The sequence below is a fragment of the Triticum urartu genome, chromosome 3 (assembly GCF_003073215.2).
Source record: "Triticum urartu cultivar G1812 chromosome 3, Tu2.1, whole genome shotgun sequence".
Classification (NCBI taxonomy): domain Eukaryota; kingdom Viridiplantae; phylum Streptophyta; class Magnoliopsida; order Poales; family Poaceae; genus Triticum; species Triticum urartu.
This window is the reverse complement of record NC_053024.1, coordinates 104,912,485-104,933,368: the sequence shown is the minus strand read 5'-3', so window position 1 is coordinate 104,933,368 and position 20,884 is coordinate 104,912,485. Positions and strand designations below refer to the sequence as shown.

The following is a 20,884-nucleotide window of genomic DNA, read 5'->3' as shown; positions in this document are numbered from 1 at the left end:
ATTCGTCGCGTTCCTTCCCGAAGGTGTTGCTTGATATGCGGAGGTTCAAAGTGCTAGCAGTGTGGTGGAAATTCTCTGGTGGGCATAGCGGTTGCGGGTCATCATCGTTTTCGTCGATCCGACGTTGTTGACATTAGTTTCTTCCTTCCTTCTTTTTTGTTTCATTTGGGCATGCTTGTGTTGTTTGCCCTAGCATTGGACTCACAGTTGTATCGGGTGGTTGCTATATTTATATTAAGAAAAAAGATTTCCACGCTTTATATTATAAAGCATCCATCACCGATTACAACCGAGAGCCGATACAAACACACACCACCACTACACACACCATGCACCCAAGGCAAGAACACACACCCAGGGAGAGATAGAAGGGTGCCAGGCACCGACACACCACTCCAACAAACTACAAAGCACACTAAAGATGAGCAAAGAGGCATCACCTTGAGTCGACCGAGATCACCATGAGCAACCAGCGAGAAGAGGTGAGACGACCGACGATGGAGCAAGGACTCCAAAACGGTGCCTCCAACAAGGGCACGACCATAGCCGCCATCGTTCGATCACGCAGATCAGGCTTTCACCCGGAGTCACCCGAAGGAAAATGGGGCACCGCGACGGAGCCTGCAGGAAGGAAACGACGTCCGCGGACGCCGCCACCGTCGGCCAGTACGAGGACTGGGCAAGTGATGTACCCCGGTGCACCAACCCTTCGGCATATCCCCTGCTCCGCCAACCACCCACATCCATGCCGCTCGCGCAGCCATGTCTGCTCGCCCGCACTCGAGCTGCGCAATCTGCCCAAGATCCACGCATCTCCCGCCGCCAGGGCCGCCGCCCAGCATCCAGACCGTCCCGGCACCCTCAAAGGAGACGACTTTGGACGGAGCCAACTCCCACCATCGCCGCAACCGGCAACGACCGTCCCGCCTCGGACATCGCATGGGACAACAACCATGAAGCCTCAATCCAGGGAAAGGGGAAGGGGAGGTGCGCCACTCGGCCACTCCCGGCACCCACGGTCTCTCTCCCCCCCCTCTCCGAAGCACCTGCTTCGCCCCGGCCCTGCTAGTGGCACAACCCAACGCGAGGCCACCGACGCCCGCTCGTCCGACAAAGGAGGAAGAAGAGCCACCGCCAGGGAGGGGTCCAGGGACAGCCCGCCCGCGCCACGCGCGCCGACCACAGCCAAGAAGGACGCCCAACTGTACCTCGGAGCCCGCACGCGCCACCACCACCAACCGCCACGGCACCACCACCGCCACCCCTATGCACGACGGTGCCAGCCGCCCGCGGTCCTGCTGCACCTAGCCCCCGCTGCCAGAAGAGGTGCCGGAGGCAGATCCGGCCGGATCTGACCGAAGCCCACCCACGTGCACCACCTGAAGGGCCGACCATCGCGAGATCCCGAGAGCCCGCAGCCGCCACTCCGCAAGCCACCGCCCAGGCCGCCGGCGCACCACCAGAAGACGAGCCCGCCGCCGCGCCGCCGCCCCCACGCAAGGCCGGCGGCTGCGCCCGATCCAGCCGTCCCGTGCCGGCCTGCCATGGAGGAGCACAGGGGAGAGGAGAGCCCCGCCTCCGCCAACGCCGGCCGGGCTTTGCCCGGCCGGCGGGGGAGGAGGGACGGGGAGGGGAGGGAGTTTGGGTGGCGGCTAGGGTTGCCCCCCGGGCCGCTCACCGGAGCGACCGGGAGGGAGGATTTTTTTTTTTTGAGTTGTTTGGATTGCTTACCACATGTGTCATGTGGTTGGAAGGATTTTGAGAGTAATCTGTCATGTCAATACATAAGCCGTTAATATTCTGTCCAAAAATACATTCCCTGTTAATATTCCGCCAGAAAAATACATTCCCTGTCAGAACCTCCAGAGGTCAGATACAAATGCATGGTCATCACCATCATCGTCGATCATATCCTCGCCCGCCTCTTCTGGCGGCGTCGGAGGCGGCATCGGCGAGAAACCGAACATGACATCATCCATAGCGGGAACATTAGTCCCCGGCGCCGACGACGCTGGCACCGACGGTAAGGCATCCATAAACGACCAATCAAGCACATCGTCGTAGGCAGCGGCACTGCCAGCGGAGGGCGATGACTCTACAGCTATGCCATTGCTCGTGCTCGTCACGTCCTGCGACGGCAAAGCAGTGGTGACCGTCATTGTCCGGCCCGCCGGAATCGGATATGCGCGGTTCGCGTGCCTCGTGGCGGCGGCCTGGATACACTCGGGCGTAGGCACCATGCCAGGGACGTGCTGGACGTCGGGCGGGAACTCCGGGAAGTTGAGAGACCCGGCGCGGGAGCCGCGGAGGCAGACGGCTGCCGCGTCGAACGCACGCGCCGCCTTCTCGGCGGACGGGTAGGAGCCGAGCCATATCCTCTCACGGCTGTTGGGCATGCGGATCTCCGACACCCACCGGCCCCATTTCCGCAGCCGGACGCCCTTGTACCGCCGTTCTGGCGGTGGCGGTGACGGATGTGGCTCTGCCGAGCCTTCGCCGCCGCTTGCACTACTGGCTCCATCCATGGCTATAGGTAGCACGTTCGGATGAGCACACTTCGCTTTAGCTAAACTAGAGAGTGGTCATTTAGATTGTGGGAGATCGTGGTCAACGACTGATGGATTTAACCGGCGATCCAGAAAGAGATTTATACTACACAGAAGACGTGTGGTTTGGTGACATTATCAGTTCTCAACCACCATGGCAGCGGAGGGGAGAGGGAGGAGCCACAGTTTTGTCGAGCACGTTGTGAAAATGAATATTCTACATGGAATCGTGCGATTTGCTCTTTTGTCGCTATAAGGGGAAGTGAAGCCTCGACGATCCTTCGGAATGTAATAGGCACCGTTCTTTTCTAAGCATTCATAACAATTTTCTATCCCATCCGTCTCATAATATTATCTTGCAAAAAACGTTTTATATTATAGGACGGAGGGAGTATTTGTCAAGAATGCAATCCGTAATCTACACAAGCTCAAGGATCCGGCCTTACTGATCAAGCTAGATATCGCTGGTGTGTTCAAAAATGTGTCCTGGTCCTTCTTACTCGAGCTCCTACCCCGGATGGGTCTTGGCACACCTGCTCTCGCTGCTATGGTCTTCCACCTCTTTCCGGGTATTGGCAAATGGAGAGCTTGGGCAACCCTGTACTCACTGTCGTGGCATGCGCTAGGGCAGTCCGCTCTCACCAATGCTATTCACCATTGCAAATCCTTGCCAAAGCAGTGTCCATTCATGCTCTCACTCCCATCCATTTATCGTTGTCTTAACTGCGGGTGAGTCTCTATGCTAATGATGTTGCGCTTTTCATCTACCCCCAGTTTCCTTATATTATGCTTACCAAAAGATCCTTACCTACTTCAGTTCCGCTTCTGGCCTCGCCTGCAACATTAGCAAGAACGGTATCTACCCCATTCGTTGCAACAACTTAGACCTTTCGACTCTACTACAACAATTTTCAGTGCCTATTCTTCAGTTTCCATGCATATACCTTGGCCTACCTCTACACCATAAAAACATTACTAGAAATGATATCCAACCTATCTCGACAAGTTGGCATGAAAGATTCAAAGATGGCCCGGCAAGCTTATGTCTGGGGATGCCCGATTGCGACTGATTAACTCGATGCTTTTAACCATTCTCGTGTATCTAATCACCATTTTTCAAGCTCGGTATCTTGGCTATAAAGCAGATCGACAAGCTGAGACGAAACTTCCTCTGGTGTTCCAGGCCAGATGGTGACAAAGGAATCGTAGTGGTAAACTAGTCAATCCTCTGCCAGCCTAAATGCCTCGGTGGCCTTGGCATCATCGACCTCAAGCGCTTCGGCCGGGATCTGCCTCTCAAATGGAAATGGATGGAATGGCACGCTCAAGATGGCCCTTGGGTTGGATCGCCGATTCCATGCGATTGTTCGTCGCCTCCACCAACATCACCTGGGGCTGCGGATCTCGTGTCAGGTTCTGGCAGGATCGCTGGCCTGGCGGGGAGGCTCCTTACCATCTGGCCCAGATCTTTTCTGCCTCTGGTACAAGAAAAGCTTATTTGTAGCTCGTGCCTCGATGATCAACGCTGGCTTTCAGGCTTGCACCACATTTCATCTGAACCTGAGCTCAGGCAATGCACCAGGCTATGGACTAGGCTGCGGCATATTGTTCTCGATCCTGGGATGATAGATGCAATCTCCTGGAACTGATGCGCCTCCGGCACATACACTGGAAGTTCCTCTTACTGCCAGTTCCTCAGATTAACATCTCATGCAAATTGCAAGAAGATCTGGAAGGCTAAGGTGCAGGCCAAATGCAGGTTTTTCTTCACACTTTTTCTGAAAGGCAAGAACCTCACCAACAACAATCTGACCGTGTGGTCTCCCACACAACCCAAGCATGGGTTATCAAATCGAATATTCCATTATTAGTTATGGTTTCATTTATCTTTTTCCGCACTTATCTTATTAGTTTCTTCTTTATTAGTAACATTCTTTTCTTAATACGTGGATGCGTCCTATGTAGCCTTTGTTGGTTATGGGACCAACTTCGGATTCTTCCATCTGAGTGGATACAGCCGATTTTATTTGGTTTGGGTAGAAAACAGACATTTTCTTTTGTTTGTAGTTGGGCTTGCCCGAAACACAAGTACCCTTGTGTAAAAACCCACCTAAATTAAGAGGTCGTGATGATATCATCTATGTCCGTGTCACTTCTTATGACCAAGGAAACGGGAGAATGCACACTGCCTCTGGCAAGTGTGTTGGGCCGTGACCATGATGGGAATGGGCTTTCCAAATAGTTGTGTACATTAAACTATTACTATATCTATAAGAAAACTGTAACCATGTTATGTCGTTGTATACTGAATTTTAATAATTAAATCGAGTAAGTAGAATACATCCACAAATTCTAACTTGTCTTTCAACATGACAACCCCGTTCATGAAAATTACAAGCATATCAAAATAGAGGCGGAAAATAAAATAAAAATCCTGTTCTTCTTCAAATACACAAACATTTTTCAAAACGAATAAATTGGCGTACACATGGCAGTAGCAGGAACACGTTGGATACACAAAATCTACTCACAAACAAATACAATAACAGTCGTTAATTTTGTTGGATCAATGTTGAAGCAGCACAAACGCACACAGTGCTTAATTAGGCGCTCACACGGTGACACCTCCTCTCCGCTCCGTACGCGCGCGAGATCGACGGGGCAGCAGAGGCGGGCATACGGAGGACGAATCAGTTCATGTTGCGCGCGCAGCGCGTGATGGCGGAGCAGCCGCGCGTGTAGGGGTTGGCCTGCTGCATCGAGCCGCAGTTGGTGTAGTAGGACTTGTCGCGCTTGTTGCAGGGGACCTGGTCGGCGCGCAGCGCCGCGTAGCTGATGTACCTGGCCGTCGGCTTGCGCGCCAGCGACCGGCGCAGGGCCTCGCCGGTGCCGTAGGCGCCCGTGCCCATCTCCTCGTCCTCGTCCACGCCGCACTCCCCGACGGCGCCGTCGCAGGTCGCCGCGCGCGTCAGCAGCATGGAGTCCTGCTCGCCCGCGGAGGCCGGGGCAGGCAGGCACGCCACCGCCGCGGCGGCCACCAGGAGCGCGAGCAGGGCGACGCCGATCCGGGCCATGTCGGTCTTCAGTCTGGTTGCGGGTTGCTTGGGGTCTGTCGGTCTGCGGCTAGGGTGGATCCCTCCATGCCTTCATCTCTCTTTGAAGGGGATGGGAGGAGGGAGAGGTGGAGAGGAGACGCGGGGGAAAGGGGATTTGGAATGGGAGGAGCTGGACGGGAGAGGAAGCAGGGCGGCCGCACGTCGGATTGGCCGGTGCCACCGCGCGTTGCGGCCTCTTGCCCCGGCACTTGCGAGGGATCAACTGACGGTGCAACTGGTTTCTTGCGCTGGCCTAATTTTAGCTTTGAAGAAGATCAACTGGCACGTACACGCATGGGCTCATTCCACGTTTCTTTGCTCCTCCGACGAATTAAGTTTTTTTTTCTAAGATAACTCTGTCGAATTAAGTTTTTTTTAGGAAACTCTGGCGAATTAAGTTTTTCTAGGGGCAATCCGAACTTTAGTAAAGATCAAAAGCCACAGTTTATGAAATACATCTCGGATCATGGGGATGGCCCAGCCACACATAGCGTTCCGGGCTTAACGAAAGAGCAAATTTTGCTAACTATGAGCCTCTACATTCTGAGTCATGACTTTCAAAAGTAAAACTACATCTAACATGATGAACCCTCTACTGAATCTCCTTGATGACAGTGTCGTATCTTTCACGATTTTCTGAGTTTATATCGCCCATTGTTGGTGTCAAAGCCGGCGAATCTCGGGTAGGGGTCCCGAACTGTGCGTCTAAGATCGATGGTAACATGAGACAAGGGGCACGATGTTTATTCAGGTTCGGGCCCTCTCTATGGAGGTAATACCCTACATCCTGCTTGATTGATATTGATGAATATGAGTATTACAAGAGTTGATTTACCTCGAGATCGTAATGGCTAAACCCTAAAGGTCTAACTTGTATGGCTATGATAATGAATCTCCCTTATCCAAACTAAGTCCTCCGGTTTATATAGACACCGGAAGGATTTAGGGTTACACAAGGTCGGTTACAAAGAAGGGAATCTACATATCCGGTTGCCAAGGAGAGTTCCGTCCGGACACGGGTGCAGTCGACGGTCTTCGTATCTTCACAGCCCATTAGTCCGGCCCATGGCTAACAGGTCGGACGCTCGAGGACCCCTTAGTCCAGGACTCCCTCAGCAGCCCCCAAACCAGTCTTCAATGACGAGGTGTTCGGCAGATAGGTTATCTTCGGCATTGCAAGACGGGTTCCTCCATCGATGACTTCTGAGTAGTGTGTTCGGCTTTCCATTTAATGTTGTACTCATTGGCTTCTGCGCATCAACAACTTCAATTTCCACGTGTCGAGTGAATGCGAGAGGTCAGGGTATTTTTACATATACCACCTGAAGGAAATATTCCCTAGAGGCAATAATAAAGTTATTATTTATTTCCTTATTTCATGATAAATGTTTATTATTCATGCTAGAATTATATTAACCGGAAACATAATACATGTGTGAATACATAGACAAACAGAGTGTCACTAGTATGCCTCTACTTGACTAGCTCGTTGAATCAAAGATGGTTAAGTTTCCAAGCCATAGACATAAGTTGTCATTTGATTAACGGGGTCACATCATTCAAAAATGATGTGATTGACTTGACCCATTCCGTTAGCATAGCACTTGATCGTTTAGTTTGTTGCTATTGCTTTCTTCATGACTTATACATGTTCCTATGACTATGAGATTATGCAACTCCCGTTTATCGAAGGAACACTTTGTGTGCTACCAAACGTCACAACGTAACTGGGTGATTATAAAGGTGCTCTACAGGTGTCTCCGAAGGTACTTGTTGGGTTGGCGTATTTCGAGATTAGGATTTGTCACTCCGATTGTCGGAGAGGTATCTCTGGGTCCACTCGGTAATGCACACTACTATAAGCCTTGCAAGCATTGCAACTAATGAGTTAGTTGCGGGATGATGTGTTACGGAATAAGTAAAGAGACTTGCCGGTAACGAGATTGAACTAGGTATTGAGATACCGACGATCGAATCTCGGGCAAGTAACATACCGATGACAAAGGGAACAACATATGTTGTTATGCAGTTTGACCGATAAAAGATCTTCGTAGAATATGTAGGAACCAATATGAGCATCCAGGTTCCACTATTGGTTATTGACCGGAGACATGTCTCAGTCATGTCTACATAGTTCTCGAACCCTTAGGGTCTGCACGCTTAAAGTTTCGGTGACGATTTGTATTATGAGTTATGTGATTTGATGTAACGAAGGTAGTTCGGAGTCCCGGATGAGATCGGGGACATGACAAGTCTCGAAATGGTCGAGGCGTAAAGATCGATATATTGGACGACTATATTCGGACATCGGAAAGGTTCCGAGTGATTCGGGTATTTTTCGGAGTACCGGGGAGTTACGAGAATACAGGGAAGTAGTATTGGGCCTTAATGGGCCTTAGTGGGAAGGAGAGGCAGCAGCCAGGACGTGGCGCGCGCCCCTCCCAAGCCCAGTCCGAATTGGACAAGGGGTTTGGGGCGCGGCCCCCTCTCCCTTCCTTCTCCACTCTCCTCCTTTCCCCCCTTCTCCTAGTTGGACTAGGAAAGGAGGAAACCTACTCCTACTAGGAGTGGGAATCCTACTCCCTTGGTGCGCCCCTCCTAGGGCCGGCCTCCTCCTCCCTTGCTCCTTTATATACGGGGGCAGGGGGCACCCCAAGACACACAAGTTGATCTGTTGACCTCTCCCAGCCGTGTGCGGTGCCCCCCTCCACCATATTCCACCTCGGTCATATCGTAGCGGTGCTTAGGCGAAGCCCTGCGTCGGTAGCAACATCATCACCGTCATCACGCCATCGTGCTGACGGAACTCTCCCGTGAAGCTCTGCTGGATCGGAGTTTGCGTGACGTCATCGAGCTGAACGTGTGCTGAACTTGGAGGTGCCGTGCGTTCGGTACTTGGATTGGTCGGATCGTGAAGACGTACGACTACATCAACCGCGTTGTGCTAACGCTTCCGCTTTCGGTCTACGAGGGTACGTGGACAACACTCTCCCCTCCCGTTGCTATGCATCACCATGATCTTGCGTGTGCGTAGGATTTTTTTTGAAATTACTACATAACCCAACAGTGGTATCCGAGCCAGGTTTTATGCGTTGATGTAATTTGCACGAGTAGAACACAAGTGAGTTGTGGGCGATATAAGTCATACTGCTTACCATCATGTCACACTTTGGTTTGGCGGTATTGTTGGATGAAGTGGCCCAGACCGACATTACGCGTACGCTTACGCGAGACTGGTTTTACCGTCATGCTATGCACACAGGTGACTAGCGGGTGTCAGTTTCTCCAACTTTAGTTGAACCAAGTGTGGCTACGCCCGGTCCTTGCGAAGGTTAAAACAACACCAACTTGATAAACTATCGTTGTGGTTTTGATGCGTAGGTAAGAACGGTTCTTGCTAAGCCCGTAGCAGCCATGTAAAATTTGCAACAACAAAGTAGAGGACGTATAACTTGTTTTTGCAGGGCATGTTGTGATGTGATATGGTCAATACATGATGCTAAATTTTATTGTATGAGATGATCATGTTTTGTAACCGAGTTATCGGCAACTAGCAGGAGCCATATGGTTGTCGCTTTATTGTATGCAATGCAATCGCCCTGCAATGCTTTACTTTATCACTAAGCGGTAGCGATAGTCGTGGAAGCAAAAGTTTGGCGAGACGACAACGATGCTATGATGGAGATCAAGGTGTCGCGCCGGTGACGATGGTGATCATGACGATGCTTCCGAGATGGAGATCACAAGCACAAGATGATGATGGCCATATCATATCACTTATATTGATTGCATGTGATGTTTATATTTTATGCATCTTATCTTGCTTTGATTGACGGTAGCATTATAAGATGATCCCTCACTAAATTATCAAAGTATAAGTGTTCTCCCTGAGTATGCACCGTTGCGAAAGTTCTTCGTCCTGAGACACCACGTGATGATCGGGTGTGATAGGCTCTACGTTCAAATACAACGGGTGCAAAACAGTTGCACACGCGGAATACTCAGGTTAAACTGGACGAGCCTAGCATATAACAGATATGGCCTCGAAACACTGAGACGGAAAGGTCGAGCGTGAATCATATAGTAGATATGATCAACATAGTGATGTTCACCATTGAAACTACTCCATCTCACGTGATGACCGGACATGGTTTAGTTGATATGGATCACGTGATCACTTAGATGATTAGAGGGATGTCTATCTAAGTGGGAGTTCTTAAGTAATATGATTAATTGAATTTAAATTTATCATGAACTTAGTCCTGGTAGTATTAGCATATCTATGTTGTAGATCAATAGCTCGCGTTTAGCTCCCATGTTTTATTTTTGATATGTTCCTAGAGAAAACTAAGTTGAAAGATGTTAGAAGCAATGATGCGGATTGGATCCGTGATCTGAGGTTTATCCTCATTGCTGCACAGAAGAATTATGTCCTTGATGCACCGCTAGGTGACAAACCTATTGCAGGAGCAGATGCAAATGTTATGAACGTTTGGCTAGCTCAATATGATGACTACTTGATAGTTTAGTGCACCATGCTTAAACGGCTTAGAATCGGGACTTCAAAGACGTTTTGAAGGTCATGGACCATATGAGATGTTCCAGGAGTTGAAGTTAATATTTCAAGTAAATACCCGAGTTGAGAGATATGAAGTCTCCAACAAGTTCTATAGCTAAAAGATGGAGGAGAATAGCTCAAGCAATGAGCATGTGCTCAGATTGTCTGGGTACTACAATCGCTTGAATCAAGTGGGAGTTAATCTTCTAGATAAAATAGTGATTGACAGAATTCTCTAGTCACCATCACCAAGTTAGTAGAACTTCGTGATGAACTATAATATGCAAGGGATAACGGAAACGATTCCCAAGCTCTTCGTGATGCTGAAATCGACGAAGGTAGAAATCAAGAAAAGCATCAAGTGTTGATGGTAAACAAAACCACTAGTTTCAAGTAAAGGGACAAATGGAAGAAAGGGGAACTTCAAGAAGAACGGCAAGCAAGTTGCTGCTCAAGTGAAAAAACCCAAGTCTGGACCTAAGCCTGAATCTGAGTGCTTCTACTTCAAAGGGACTGGTCACCGGAAGCGGAACTACCCCAAGTAATTGGCGGATAAGAAGGATGGCAAAGTGAACATAGGTATATTTGATGTACATGTTATTGATGTGTACTTTACTAGTGTTTATAGCAACCCCTCAGTATTTGAAACTGTTGGGGAATGTAGCGGAATTTTAAAATTTTCTACGCATCACCAAGATCAATCTATGGAGTCATCTAGCAACGAGGGAGAGGGGAGTGCATCTACATACCCTTGTAGATCGCGAGCGGAAGCGTTCAAGAGAACGGGGTTGATGGAGTCGTACTCGTCGTGATCCAAATCACCGATGACCTAGCGCCGAACGGACGTCACCTCCACGTTCAACACACGTACGGTTGGGAAGACGTCTCCTCCAACTTGATCTAGCAAGGGGGAAGGAGAGGTTGATGGAGATCCAACAGCACGACGGCGTGGTGGTGGAAGCAACGGCGATCTCGGCAGGGCTTCGCCAAGCTTAGCGAGAGGGAGAGGTGTCATGGGAGGGAGAGGGAGGCGCCAGGGGCTAGGGTGCGGCCGCCCTCCCTGCCCCCACTATATATAGGACCCCTAGGGGGGCGCCGGCCCTAGGAGATGGGCTCTTCAAGGGGGGGCGGCGGCCAAGGGGGGTGGCTTGCCCCCCAAGCCAAGTGGGGCGCCCCCACCCCTAAGGTTTCCAACCCTAGGCGCAGGGGAAGGCCCAAGGGGGGCGCACCAGCCCACTAGGGGCTGGTTCCCCTCCCACTTCAGCCCATGGGGCCCTCCGGGATAGGTGGCCCCACCCGGTGGACCCCCGGGACCCTTCCGGTGGTCCCGGTACAATACCGATTACCCCCGAAACTTTCCCGATGGCCGAAACTTGACTTCCTATATATAAATCTTCACCTACGGACCATTCCGGAACTCCTCGTGACGTCCGGGATCTCATCCGGGACTCCGAACAACTTTCGGGTTACCGTATACTAATATCCCAACAACCCTAGCATCACCGAACCTTAAGTGTGTAGACCCTACGGGTTCGGGAGACACGCAGACATGACCGAGACGACTCTCCGGTCAATAACCAACAACGGGATCTGGATACCCATGTTGGCTCCCACATGCTGCTCGATGATCTCATCGGATGAACCACGATGTCGAGGATTCAATCAATCCCGTATACAATTCCCTTTGTCAATCGGTACGTTACTTGCCCGAGACTCGATCGTCGGTATCCCAATACCTCGTTCAATCTCGTTACCGGCAAGTCACTTTACTCGTACCATAATGCATGATCCCGTGATCAACCACTTGGTCACATTGAGCTCATTATGATGATGCATTACCGAGTGGGCCCAGAGATACCTCTCCGTCATACGGAGTGACAAATCCCAGTCTTGATTCGTGCCAACCCAACAGACACTTTCGGAGATACCCGTAGTGCACCTTTATAGTCACCTAGTTATGTTGTGACGTTTGGCACACCCAAAGCACTCCTATGGTATCCGGGAGCTGCACAATCTCATGGTCTAAGGAGATGATACTTGACATTCGGAAAAGCTATAGCAAACGAACTACATGATCTTTGAGCCATGCTTAGGATTGGGTCTTGTCCATCACATCATTCTCCTAATGATGTGATCCCATTATCAATGACATACAATGTCCATAGTCAGGAAACCATGACTATCTTTTGATCAACGAGCTAGTCAACTAGAGGCTCACTAGGGACATGTTGTGGTCTATGTATTCACACATGTATTATGATTTCCAGATAACACAATTATAGCATGAACAATAGACAATTATCATGAACAAGGAAATATAATAATAACCATTTTATTATTTCCTCTAGGGCATATTTCCAACAGAAACTAGTTCAGTTGCTAAGAATAGTAACTCGAAACGGGAGTTGCAGAATGAACAGAGACTAGTTAAGGGTGAAGTGACGATGTGTATTGGAAATGGTTCCAAGATTGATATGATCATTGTCGCACACTCCCTATACTTTCGAGATTAGTGTTAAACCTAAAATAAATGTTATTTAGTGTTTGCGCTGAGCATGAATATGATTGGATCATGTTTATTGCAATACGGTTATTCATGTAAGTTAGAGAATAATTGTTGTTCTGTTTACATGAATAAAACCTTCTATGGTCATACACGCAATGAAAATTGTTTGTTGGATCTCGATCGTGGTGATACACATTTTCATAATATTGAAGCCAAAAGATGCAAAGTTAATAATGATAGTGCAACTTATTTGTGGCACTGCCGTTTAGGTCATATTGGTGTAAAGCGCATGAAGAAAATCCATGCTAATGGGCTTTTGGAATCACTTGATTATGAATCAGTTGATGCTTGCGAACCATGCCTCATGGGTAAGATGACTAAGACTCCGTTCTCCGGAACAATGGAGCGAGCAATAGATTTGTTGGAAATCATACATACTGATGTATGTGGTCCGATGAATATTGAGGCTCGCGGCACGTATCAGTATTTTTCTGATCTTCACAGATGATTTGAGCAGATATGAGTATATCTACTTGATGAAACACAAGTCTGAAACATTTGAAAAGTTCAAAGAATTTTAGAGTGAAGTGGAGAATCATCGTAACAAAAATAAAAGTTTCTACGATATGATCGCAGAAGTAAAATATTTGAGTCACGAGTTTCGCCTTCAGTTAAAACAATGTGAAACAGTTTCACTACTCATGCCACCTGGAACACTACAGTGTAATGGTATGTATGAACGTCGTAATCATACTTTATTAGATATGGTGCGATCTATGATGTCTCTTACTGATTTACCACTATCGTTTTGGGATTATGCATTAGAGACAGCTACATTCACATTAAATAGGGCACCATCTAAATCCGTTGAGACGACACCGTATGAACTATGGTTTGACAAGAAACCTAAGCTGTCGTTTCTTAAAGTTTGAGGTTGCAATGCTTATGTGAAAAAGTTTCAACCTGATAAGCTCAAACCCAAATCGGAGAAGTGTGTCTTCATAGGATACCCAAAATAAAATGTTGGGTACACCTTCTATCACAGATCCGAAGGCAAGATATTCATTGCTGAGAATGGATCCTTTCTAGAGAAGGAGTTTCTCTCGAAAGAAGTGAGTGGGAGGAAAGTAGAACTTGATGAGGTAACTGTACCTGCTCCCTTATTGGAAAGTAGTTCATCACAGAAATCTGTTCCTGTGACTACTGCACCAATTAGTGAGGAAGCTAATGTTGATGATCATGTAACTTCATATCAAGTTACTACCGAACCTCGTAGGTAAACCAGAGTGACATCCGCACCAGAGTGGTACGGTAATCCTGTTCTGGAGGTCATGTTACTTGACCATGATGAACCTACGAACTATGAGGAAGCGATGATGAGCCCAGATTCCGCGAAATGGCTTAAGGCCATGAAATCTGAGATGAGATCCATGTATAAGAATAAAGTATGGACTTTGATTGACTTGCCCAAAGATCAGCGAGCCATTGAGATTAAATGGATCTTCAAGAGGAAGACAGTTGCTGATAGTAGTGTTACTACCTACAAAGCTAGAATTGTCGCAAAAGGTTTTCGACAAGTTCAAGGTTTTGACTACGATGAGAGTTTCTCACTCATATCTATGCTTAAGTCTGTCCGAATGATGTTAGCAATTGACACATTTTATGAAATCTCGCAAATGGATAAACAAAACTACATTCCTTAATGGATTTATTAAAGAAGAGTTGTATATGATGCAACAAGAAAGTTTTGTCAATCCTAAAGGTGCTAACAAAATATGCAAGCTCCAGCGATCCATCTATGGACTGGTGCAAGCATCTCGGAGTTGGAATATACGCTTTGATAAGTTGATCAAAGCACATAGTTTTATACAGACTTGCGGTGAAGCCTGTATTTACAAGAAAGTGAGTGGGAGCACTACAACATTTCTAATAAGTATATGTGAATGACATATTATTGATCGGAGATAATGTATATTATTCTGCAAAGCATAAAGGAATGTTTGAAAGGAGTTTTTCAAAGAAAGACCTCGGTGAAGCTGCTTACATATTGAGCATCAAGATCTATAGAGATAGATCAAGACGCTTGATACGTTTTTTCAATGAATACATACCTTGACAAGATTTTGAAGTAGTTCAAAATGGAACAGTCAAATAAGGAGTTCTTGCCTGTGTTACAAGGTGTGAAGTTGAGTAAGACTCAAAACCCGACCACGGCAGAAGATAGAGAGAGAATGAAAGTCATTCCCTATGCCTCAGCCATAGGTTCTATAAAGTATGCCATGTTGTGTACCAGATCTATTGTATACCCTGCCCTGAGTTTGGCAAGGGAGTACAATAGTGATCTAGGAGTAGATCACTGGACATTGGTCAAAATTATCCTTAGTGGAATAAGGATATGTTTCTCGATTATGGAGGTGACAAAAGGTTCATCGTAAAGGGTTACGTCGATGCAAGTTTTGACACAGATCCAGATGACTCAAAGTCTCAATCTGGATACATATTGAAAGTGGGAGCAATTAGCTAGAGTAGCTCTATACAGAGCATTGTTGACATAGACATTTGCAAAATACATACGGATCTGAATGTGGCAGACCCGTTGACTAAACTTCCCTCACAAGCAAAACATGATCGCACCTTAGTACTCTTTGGGTATTAATCACATAGTGATGTGAACTATATTATTGACTCTAGTAAACCCTTTGGGTGTTGGTCACATGACGATGTGAACTATGGGTGTTAATCACATGGTGATGTGAACTATTGATGTTAAATCACATGGCGATGTGAACTAGATTATTGACTCTAGTGCAAGTGGGAGACTGAAGGAAATATGCCCTAGAGGCAATAATAAATTTATTATTTATTTCCTTATTTCATGATAAATGTTTATTATTCATGCTAGAATTGTATTAACCGGAAACATAATACATGTGTGAATACATAGACAAACAGAGTGTCACTAGTATGCCTCTACTTGACTAGCTCGTTGAATCAAAGATGGTTAAGTTTCCTAGGCATAGACATGACTTGTCATTTGATTAACAGGGTCACATCATTGAAGAATGATGTGATTGACTTGACCCATTCCATTAGCATAGCACTTGATCGTTTAGTTTGTTGCTATTGCTTTCTTCATGACTTATACATGTTCCTATGACTATGAGATTATGCAACTCCCGTTTACCGCAGGAACACTTTGTGTGCTACCAAACGTCACAACGTAACTGGGTGATTATAAAGTGCTCTACAGGTGTCTCTGAAGGTACTTGTTGGGTTGGCGTATTTCGAGATTAGGATTTGTCACTCCGATTGTCGGAGAGGTATCTCTGGGCCCACTCGGTAATGCACATCACTATAAGCCTTGCAAGCATTGCAACTAATGAGTTAGTTGCGGGATGATGTGTTACCGAACAAGTAAAGAGACTTGCCGGTAACGAGATTGAACTAGGTATTGAGATACCAACGATCGAATCTCGGGCAAGTAACATACCGATGACAAAGGGAACAACGTATGTTGTTATGCGGTTTGACCGATAAAAGATCTTTGTAGAATATGTAGGAACCAATATGAGCATCCAGGTTCCGCTATTGGTTATTGACCGGAGACATGTCTCGGTCATGTCTACATAGTTCTCGAACCTTAGGGTCCACACGCTTAAAGTTTCGGTGACGATTTGTATTATGAGTTATGTGATTTGATGTACCGATGGTAGTTCGGAGTCCCAGATGAGATCGGGGATATGACAAGGAGTCTCGAAATGGTCAAGACGTAAAGATCGATATATTGGACGACTATATTCGGACATCGGAAAGGTTCCGAGTGATTCGGGTATTTTTCGGAGTACCGGCACTACAAAAAAAGACACATCCGTGACATTTTGGGCCGAACGAATTTTTTTCTGTCATACATATGACACTTCTATGACGATAATTGTGACAAAACCCGGTATCATCATAGATGTGGTGGGCTCCTACTTCTATGACAAAAAATCATGACAGAAAATGGGCTTTTCGTCCTGGGCGGGTCAGAGACGCAGCTGCATGACATTCTTTGGGCCATCCATGACGGAAAAAACCGTGGTAGAAGCGAGGGCGAGGAAAATTTCGGGGAGTTCCCAGTTACGGTGGGAGGTCGGGGGCCTAGCGATGCGCGTTTCTCTCGTACACGTACGTGCGTGTGTATGAGGCGTTGGCTCTAACTGAACCCGAGCGAGGCGTTGGGCTCTAACTGGACCCGAGCGATTGCACTGCAGGCTACACGTTACTAAACCCGAGCGATCGATCGATGGCTGTTAACTGAACCCGATTGAGCGATTCCTTCGCTACTGCTGCTAACTGAAGCTGATCGATGCTGCCTCTAGGATGAACAGTGAGCGTTGCGGGGCGTTTGTATGAACAGTGAGGGGTGGCGTTGCCTCTGGATGAACAGGACCCCATGGTGTGGTGGAGGGCTGGATGAACAGTAGACAGTGGAGGGGTGCCCGTTGAGGGGTGGTTGAATAGGACCCCCTGGTGTGGAGGGCTGGATGAACAGTAGACGATGGAGGGGTGCCCGTGGAGGGGTGGTTGAACAGTAGCCAGTGGAGTAGCGCGCGGTGGAAGCTGGATGAACAGGAGCCCGTGGAGGCTGGAGGAGGTCGACGGTAGCCCGTGGAGGCTGGAGGAGGTCGACGTTGGAGATGAACAGTATCCAGTGGAGTCCCGTTTTGTGGTACGCCACACTCCTCCCGATGAACAGGACCCCCGTCTCGACCGTGGCGCTCCAACACAAGTCCGTTTTATCCGTTTTGCGGTACGCCACACCCTCCTGATCAACAGGACCCCCGTTTCGACTGAAGGACGTCTGTTACCTCCGTTTTGCGGTACGCCAGACCCCTCCCGATCAACAGGACCCCGTTCCGAACGTAGGAGGTTAGTTTCCTCCGTTGTGCGGTACGCCAGGCCTCGTTTCCATTGCCTGTTCCATCCAAGCCCTCCCGATGAACACGACCACGCATTCCGTTCCGACCCGGCCGGTTGGCTCCCATGCGTTCCGTTGCCTCCCGATGAACAAGACGCATTCTATTGCCTCCCCATGAACACGACGCATTTCGTTGCCTCCCCATGAACACGACGACGACGCTGTTTCTCCGTTCCGACCCAGTCATGTACACGATCCCTGGCCGTACGTATGCGCGAGTAGGTGTTCGAGACCCCGCCCGTATGTACACATACGTGGCCGTATTTTCTTTCTTGCACCCTGGCCGCTGTACGTACGTGTACATGCTACGTGCGCGCCTCTACTACGACACGTACGCGCCTCTACTACGATACATGCGTGCCTCTACATCCACCAGTATATATGTATGTACACGTTCGCGACCAGAATGACAACGCTACGTATGGTTCGACCAGGTGGGTCCCGACTGCCAGGCACTTCCTTGCATGCGAAGATGTAGCTGGTGGGTCCCAGTAGTCAGGGGGGCGAATCGTTTTGTTTTTTTGCCTGGACGCACTTCCTTGCGTGCGAAGGTGTAGCTGGTGGGTCCCAGCAGTCAGGGGGAAACGTTTTTTTCATGAAATACGGTGGCCCGTCCGGTGGGTGCCCGCTGTCAGGTGGAGGAATAATTATTTTGCGTGTAATAAGGAGGCACTTCCTTGCTGCGGCCGTGGACCCAGTTGTCAGCGTCTCCATGCACAGTACTCTTCCGATGGAAGTCGGTCGTTGACCACATTGACCACGCCGCGCCGAGAGCACCATGGTGGTGGACGACGGCGAGGCCTAGGAAGGGGATGACACGAAGGCAGGGAAGACTCGGCAGTTGTTTCCCACGCGGAGGGGAGTACGACTGTACGAGGGTTTACTGGTTTGTCTGCCATCACCGGAGAATAACAACAGGTGTGGGTGAGTAGAGGGATGGCTAGGCCAACGATGGGAGTACGGTGGGGCAGTGAGGCCTGCGCGGCAGCACAGCCAGCCGCGGGGAGGAGGGAGTAGGCAGTCCCGCCGGCGCTTGTTTGAGCGGCTGGAGCAGGAAGAGCAGAGATTGAAGAAGCACGACGGCCGTTGGATGGACATCCAACAGTCAGTGCTTGTGCGTCAACCTTTGTTTAGGAAAGCCTCAAATCTGTGGAAAACAGCATACAACCCATCTGCCATTATTTCTAATAATTTACAGCCCATTTGCTAATTCTTAAGGTTTTTTTGGAGCCCATATTCTTTTTGTTAGCATTACAGCCCATATTGTGGCCACGGTTAAAAAATTATACGAAATTTTGCATATTTCGGTGCGGTCTGAACTGTTTTTAATCCCGAAATTTCGACTCACATTCAAACTGATTTTAAAAATAAATGTATATCAATATAAAATCCAACAAATTCTCCACGCATAAAAATTAATGTAATTTAAAATCTTGAAATGAAAAAAAAAGATATTTGAAACTAATTGCCGGTTTAATGTGTTTTAAAAATTTACAACCCATTTCTCATTACTGATGGGCCATTTCTCGGCCAGCCGAATGAAAGCTCTCCTCGTCTTGAAATATTTGCAGCCCAACAGGCCTGACAAAGCGACTTACTTGGCAAATCACAAAAAAACTGGGCTGTGGCCGTGGACCTAGCTGTCAGCCTCTCCACATACGGTACTCTTCTGATGGAAGTCGTTCCTTGACCACGTTGACCACGCCGCGCGGAGAGCACCACGGCGGTGGACGACGGCGAGGCCTAGGAAGGGGACGACGCGGAGCCGGGGAAGACGCGGCAGTGGAAGCCCGTGCGGAGAGGAGTACGAGGGTTCACTGGTTCGGCTATGGTGTGAGGCTGCCATCGCCGCAGGGCCTGGCCAGCGGTGGTAATAGTAGGGGGCGGTGAGGCCTCTGCGGCAGCACAGCCGGCCACGGGAGGCAGGAGCATGTGGCACGACCGGCGCTGCTTTGGGCGGCTGGAGCAAGAAGACCAGAGGTTGAAGAAGCACTACGACCGTTGGATGGACATCGTACGGTCACTGGAGCTAGAATCGTTCATATTGACTAATTTGACAAAGCCCTTCGTCCCCGTCAACTTAGTAGGCCCACAAGTCAGCCTCCCACCAAGGTGGGTCCCAGCTAGCCGAGGGAGTATTCATTTTTTTGTGCGTAATAAGGAGGCACTTCCGGTGGGTCCGAGCTGACAGCGGGGGGAACATTTTTTTCGCGAAATAAGGTGGCCCGTCTGGTAGGTCCCAGCAGTCAGGGGGAAACGATTTTTTTTCGCAAAATACTAGTGGCCCGTCCAGTGGGTCCCCACTGTCAGGTGGAGGAATAATTATTTTCCGCGTAATAAGGAGGCACTTCCTTGTGGCTGCCGTGGACCCAGCTGTCAGCCTCTCCACGTACAGTACTCTTCCGATGGAAGTCGGTCGTTGACCACATTGACCACGCCGCGCCGAGAGCACCACGGTGGTGGACGACGACGAGGCCTAGGAAGGGGATGACGCGGAGCCGGGCAAGACGCGGAAGTGGATGCCCATGCGGAGAGGAGTATGAGCGTTCACTGGTTCGGCTGCGGTGTGAGGCTGCCATCGCCGCAGAATAACAGGGGGGTGTGGGTGAGTGGAGGGATGGCCTGGCCAGCGGTGGGAGTAGTATAGGGGGGTGAGGCCTCCGCGGTAGCACAGCCGGCCATGGGAGGCAGGAGCAGGCAGCATGACCGGCGCTGCTTTGGGCGGCTGGAGCAAGAAGACCAGAGGTTGAAGAAGCACTATGGCCGTTGGATGGACATCATACGGTCACTAGAGTATTGACTAAGTTGACAAAGCCTTCCGTCCCCGTCAACTTAGTAGGCCCACAACTCAGCCCAACAATATGGTGGGTCCCAGCTAGCAGGGGGGTATTCATTTTTTTGGGCGTAATAAGGAGGCACTTCCTTGCATGCGAAGATATAGCGGGTGGGTCCAACCTGTCAGCGGGGGGGGACATTTTTTCGTGAAATACAGAGGCCCTTCCTGTGGGTCCTAGCTGTCAGGTGGAGGAATCATTATTTTGCGCGTAATAAGGAGGCATTTCCTTGCGTGCTGCCGTGGACCCAGCTGTCAGCCTCTCCATGTACAGTCCACTTCCGATGAATGTCGTTCATTGACCATGTTGACCAGGCCGCGCCGAGAGCACCAGGGCGGTGGACGACGGCGAGGCCTTGGAAGGGGACGACACGGAGCCAGGGAAT

The 20,884-nt window shown here is 49.0% G+C and overlaps 2 protein-coding genes across 2 annotated transcripts; both read right to left on the bottom strand.

The window, feature by feature from the left end:
- Positions 1–1,853: 1,853 nt before the first annotated feature.
- Positions 1,854–2,593, bottom strand: LOC125546714 (ethylene-responsive transcription factor ERF018-like). Its single transcript, XM_048710871.1, has one exon. It carries the CDS (start codon positions 2,523–2,525, stop codon positions 1,854–1,856), a length of 672 nt encoding a protein of 223 aa, XP_048566828.1. The 5' UTR covers positions 2,526–2,593.
- A 2,385-nt stretch (positions 2,594–4,978) lies between these two features.
- Positions 4,979–5,849, bottom strand: LOC125548094 (rapid alkalinization factor-like). Its single transcript, XM_048711776.1, has one exon. It carries the CDS (start codon positions 5,618–5,620, stop codon positions 5,237–5,239), a length of 384 nt encoding a protein of 127 aa, XP_048567733.1. The 5' UTR covers positions 5,621–5,849; the 3' UTR covers positions 4,979–5,236.
- Positions 5,850–20,884: the final 15,035 nt, after the last annotated feature.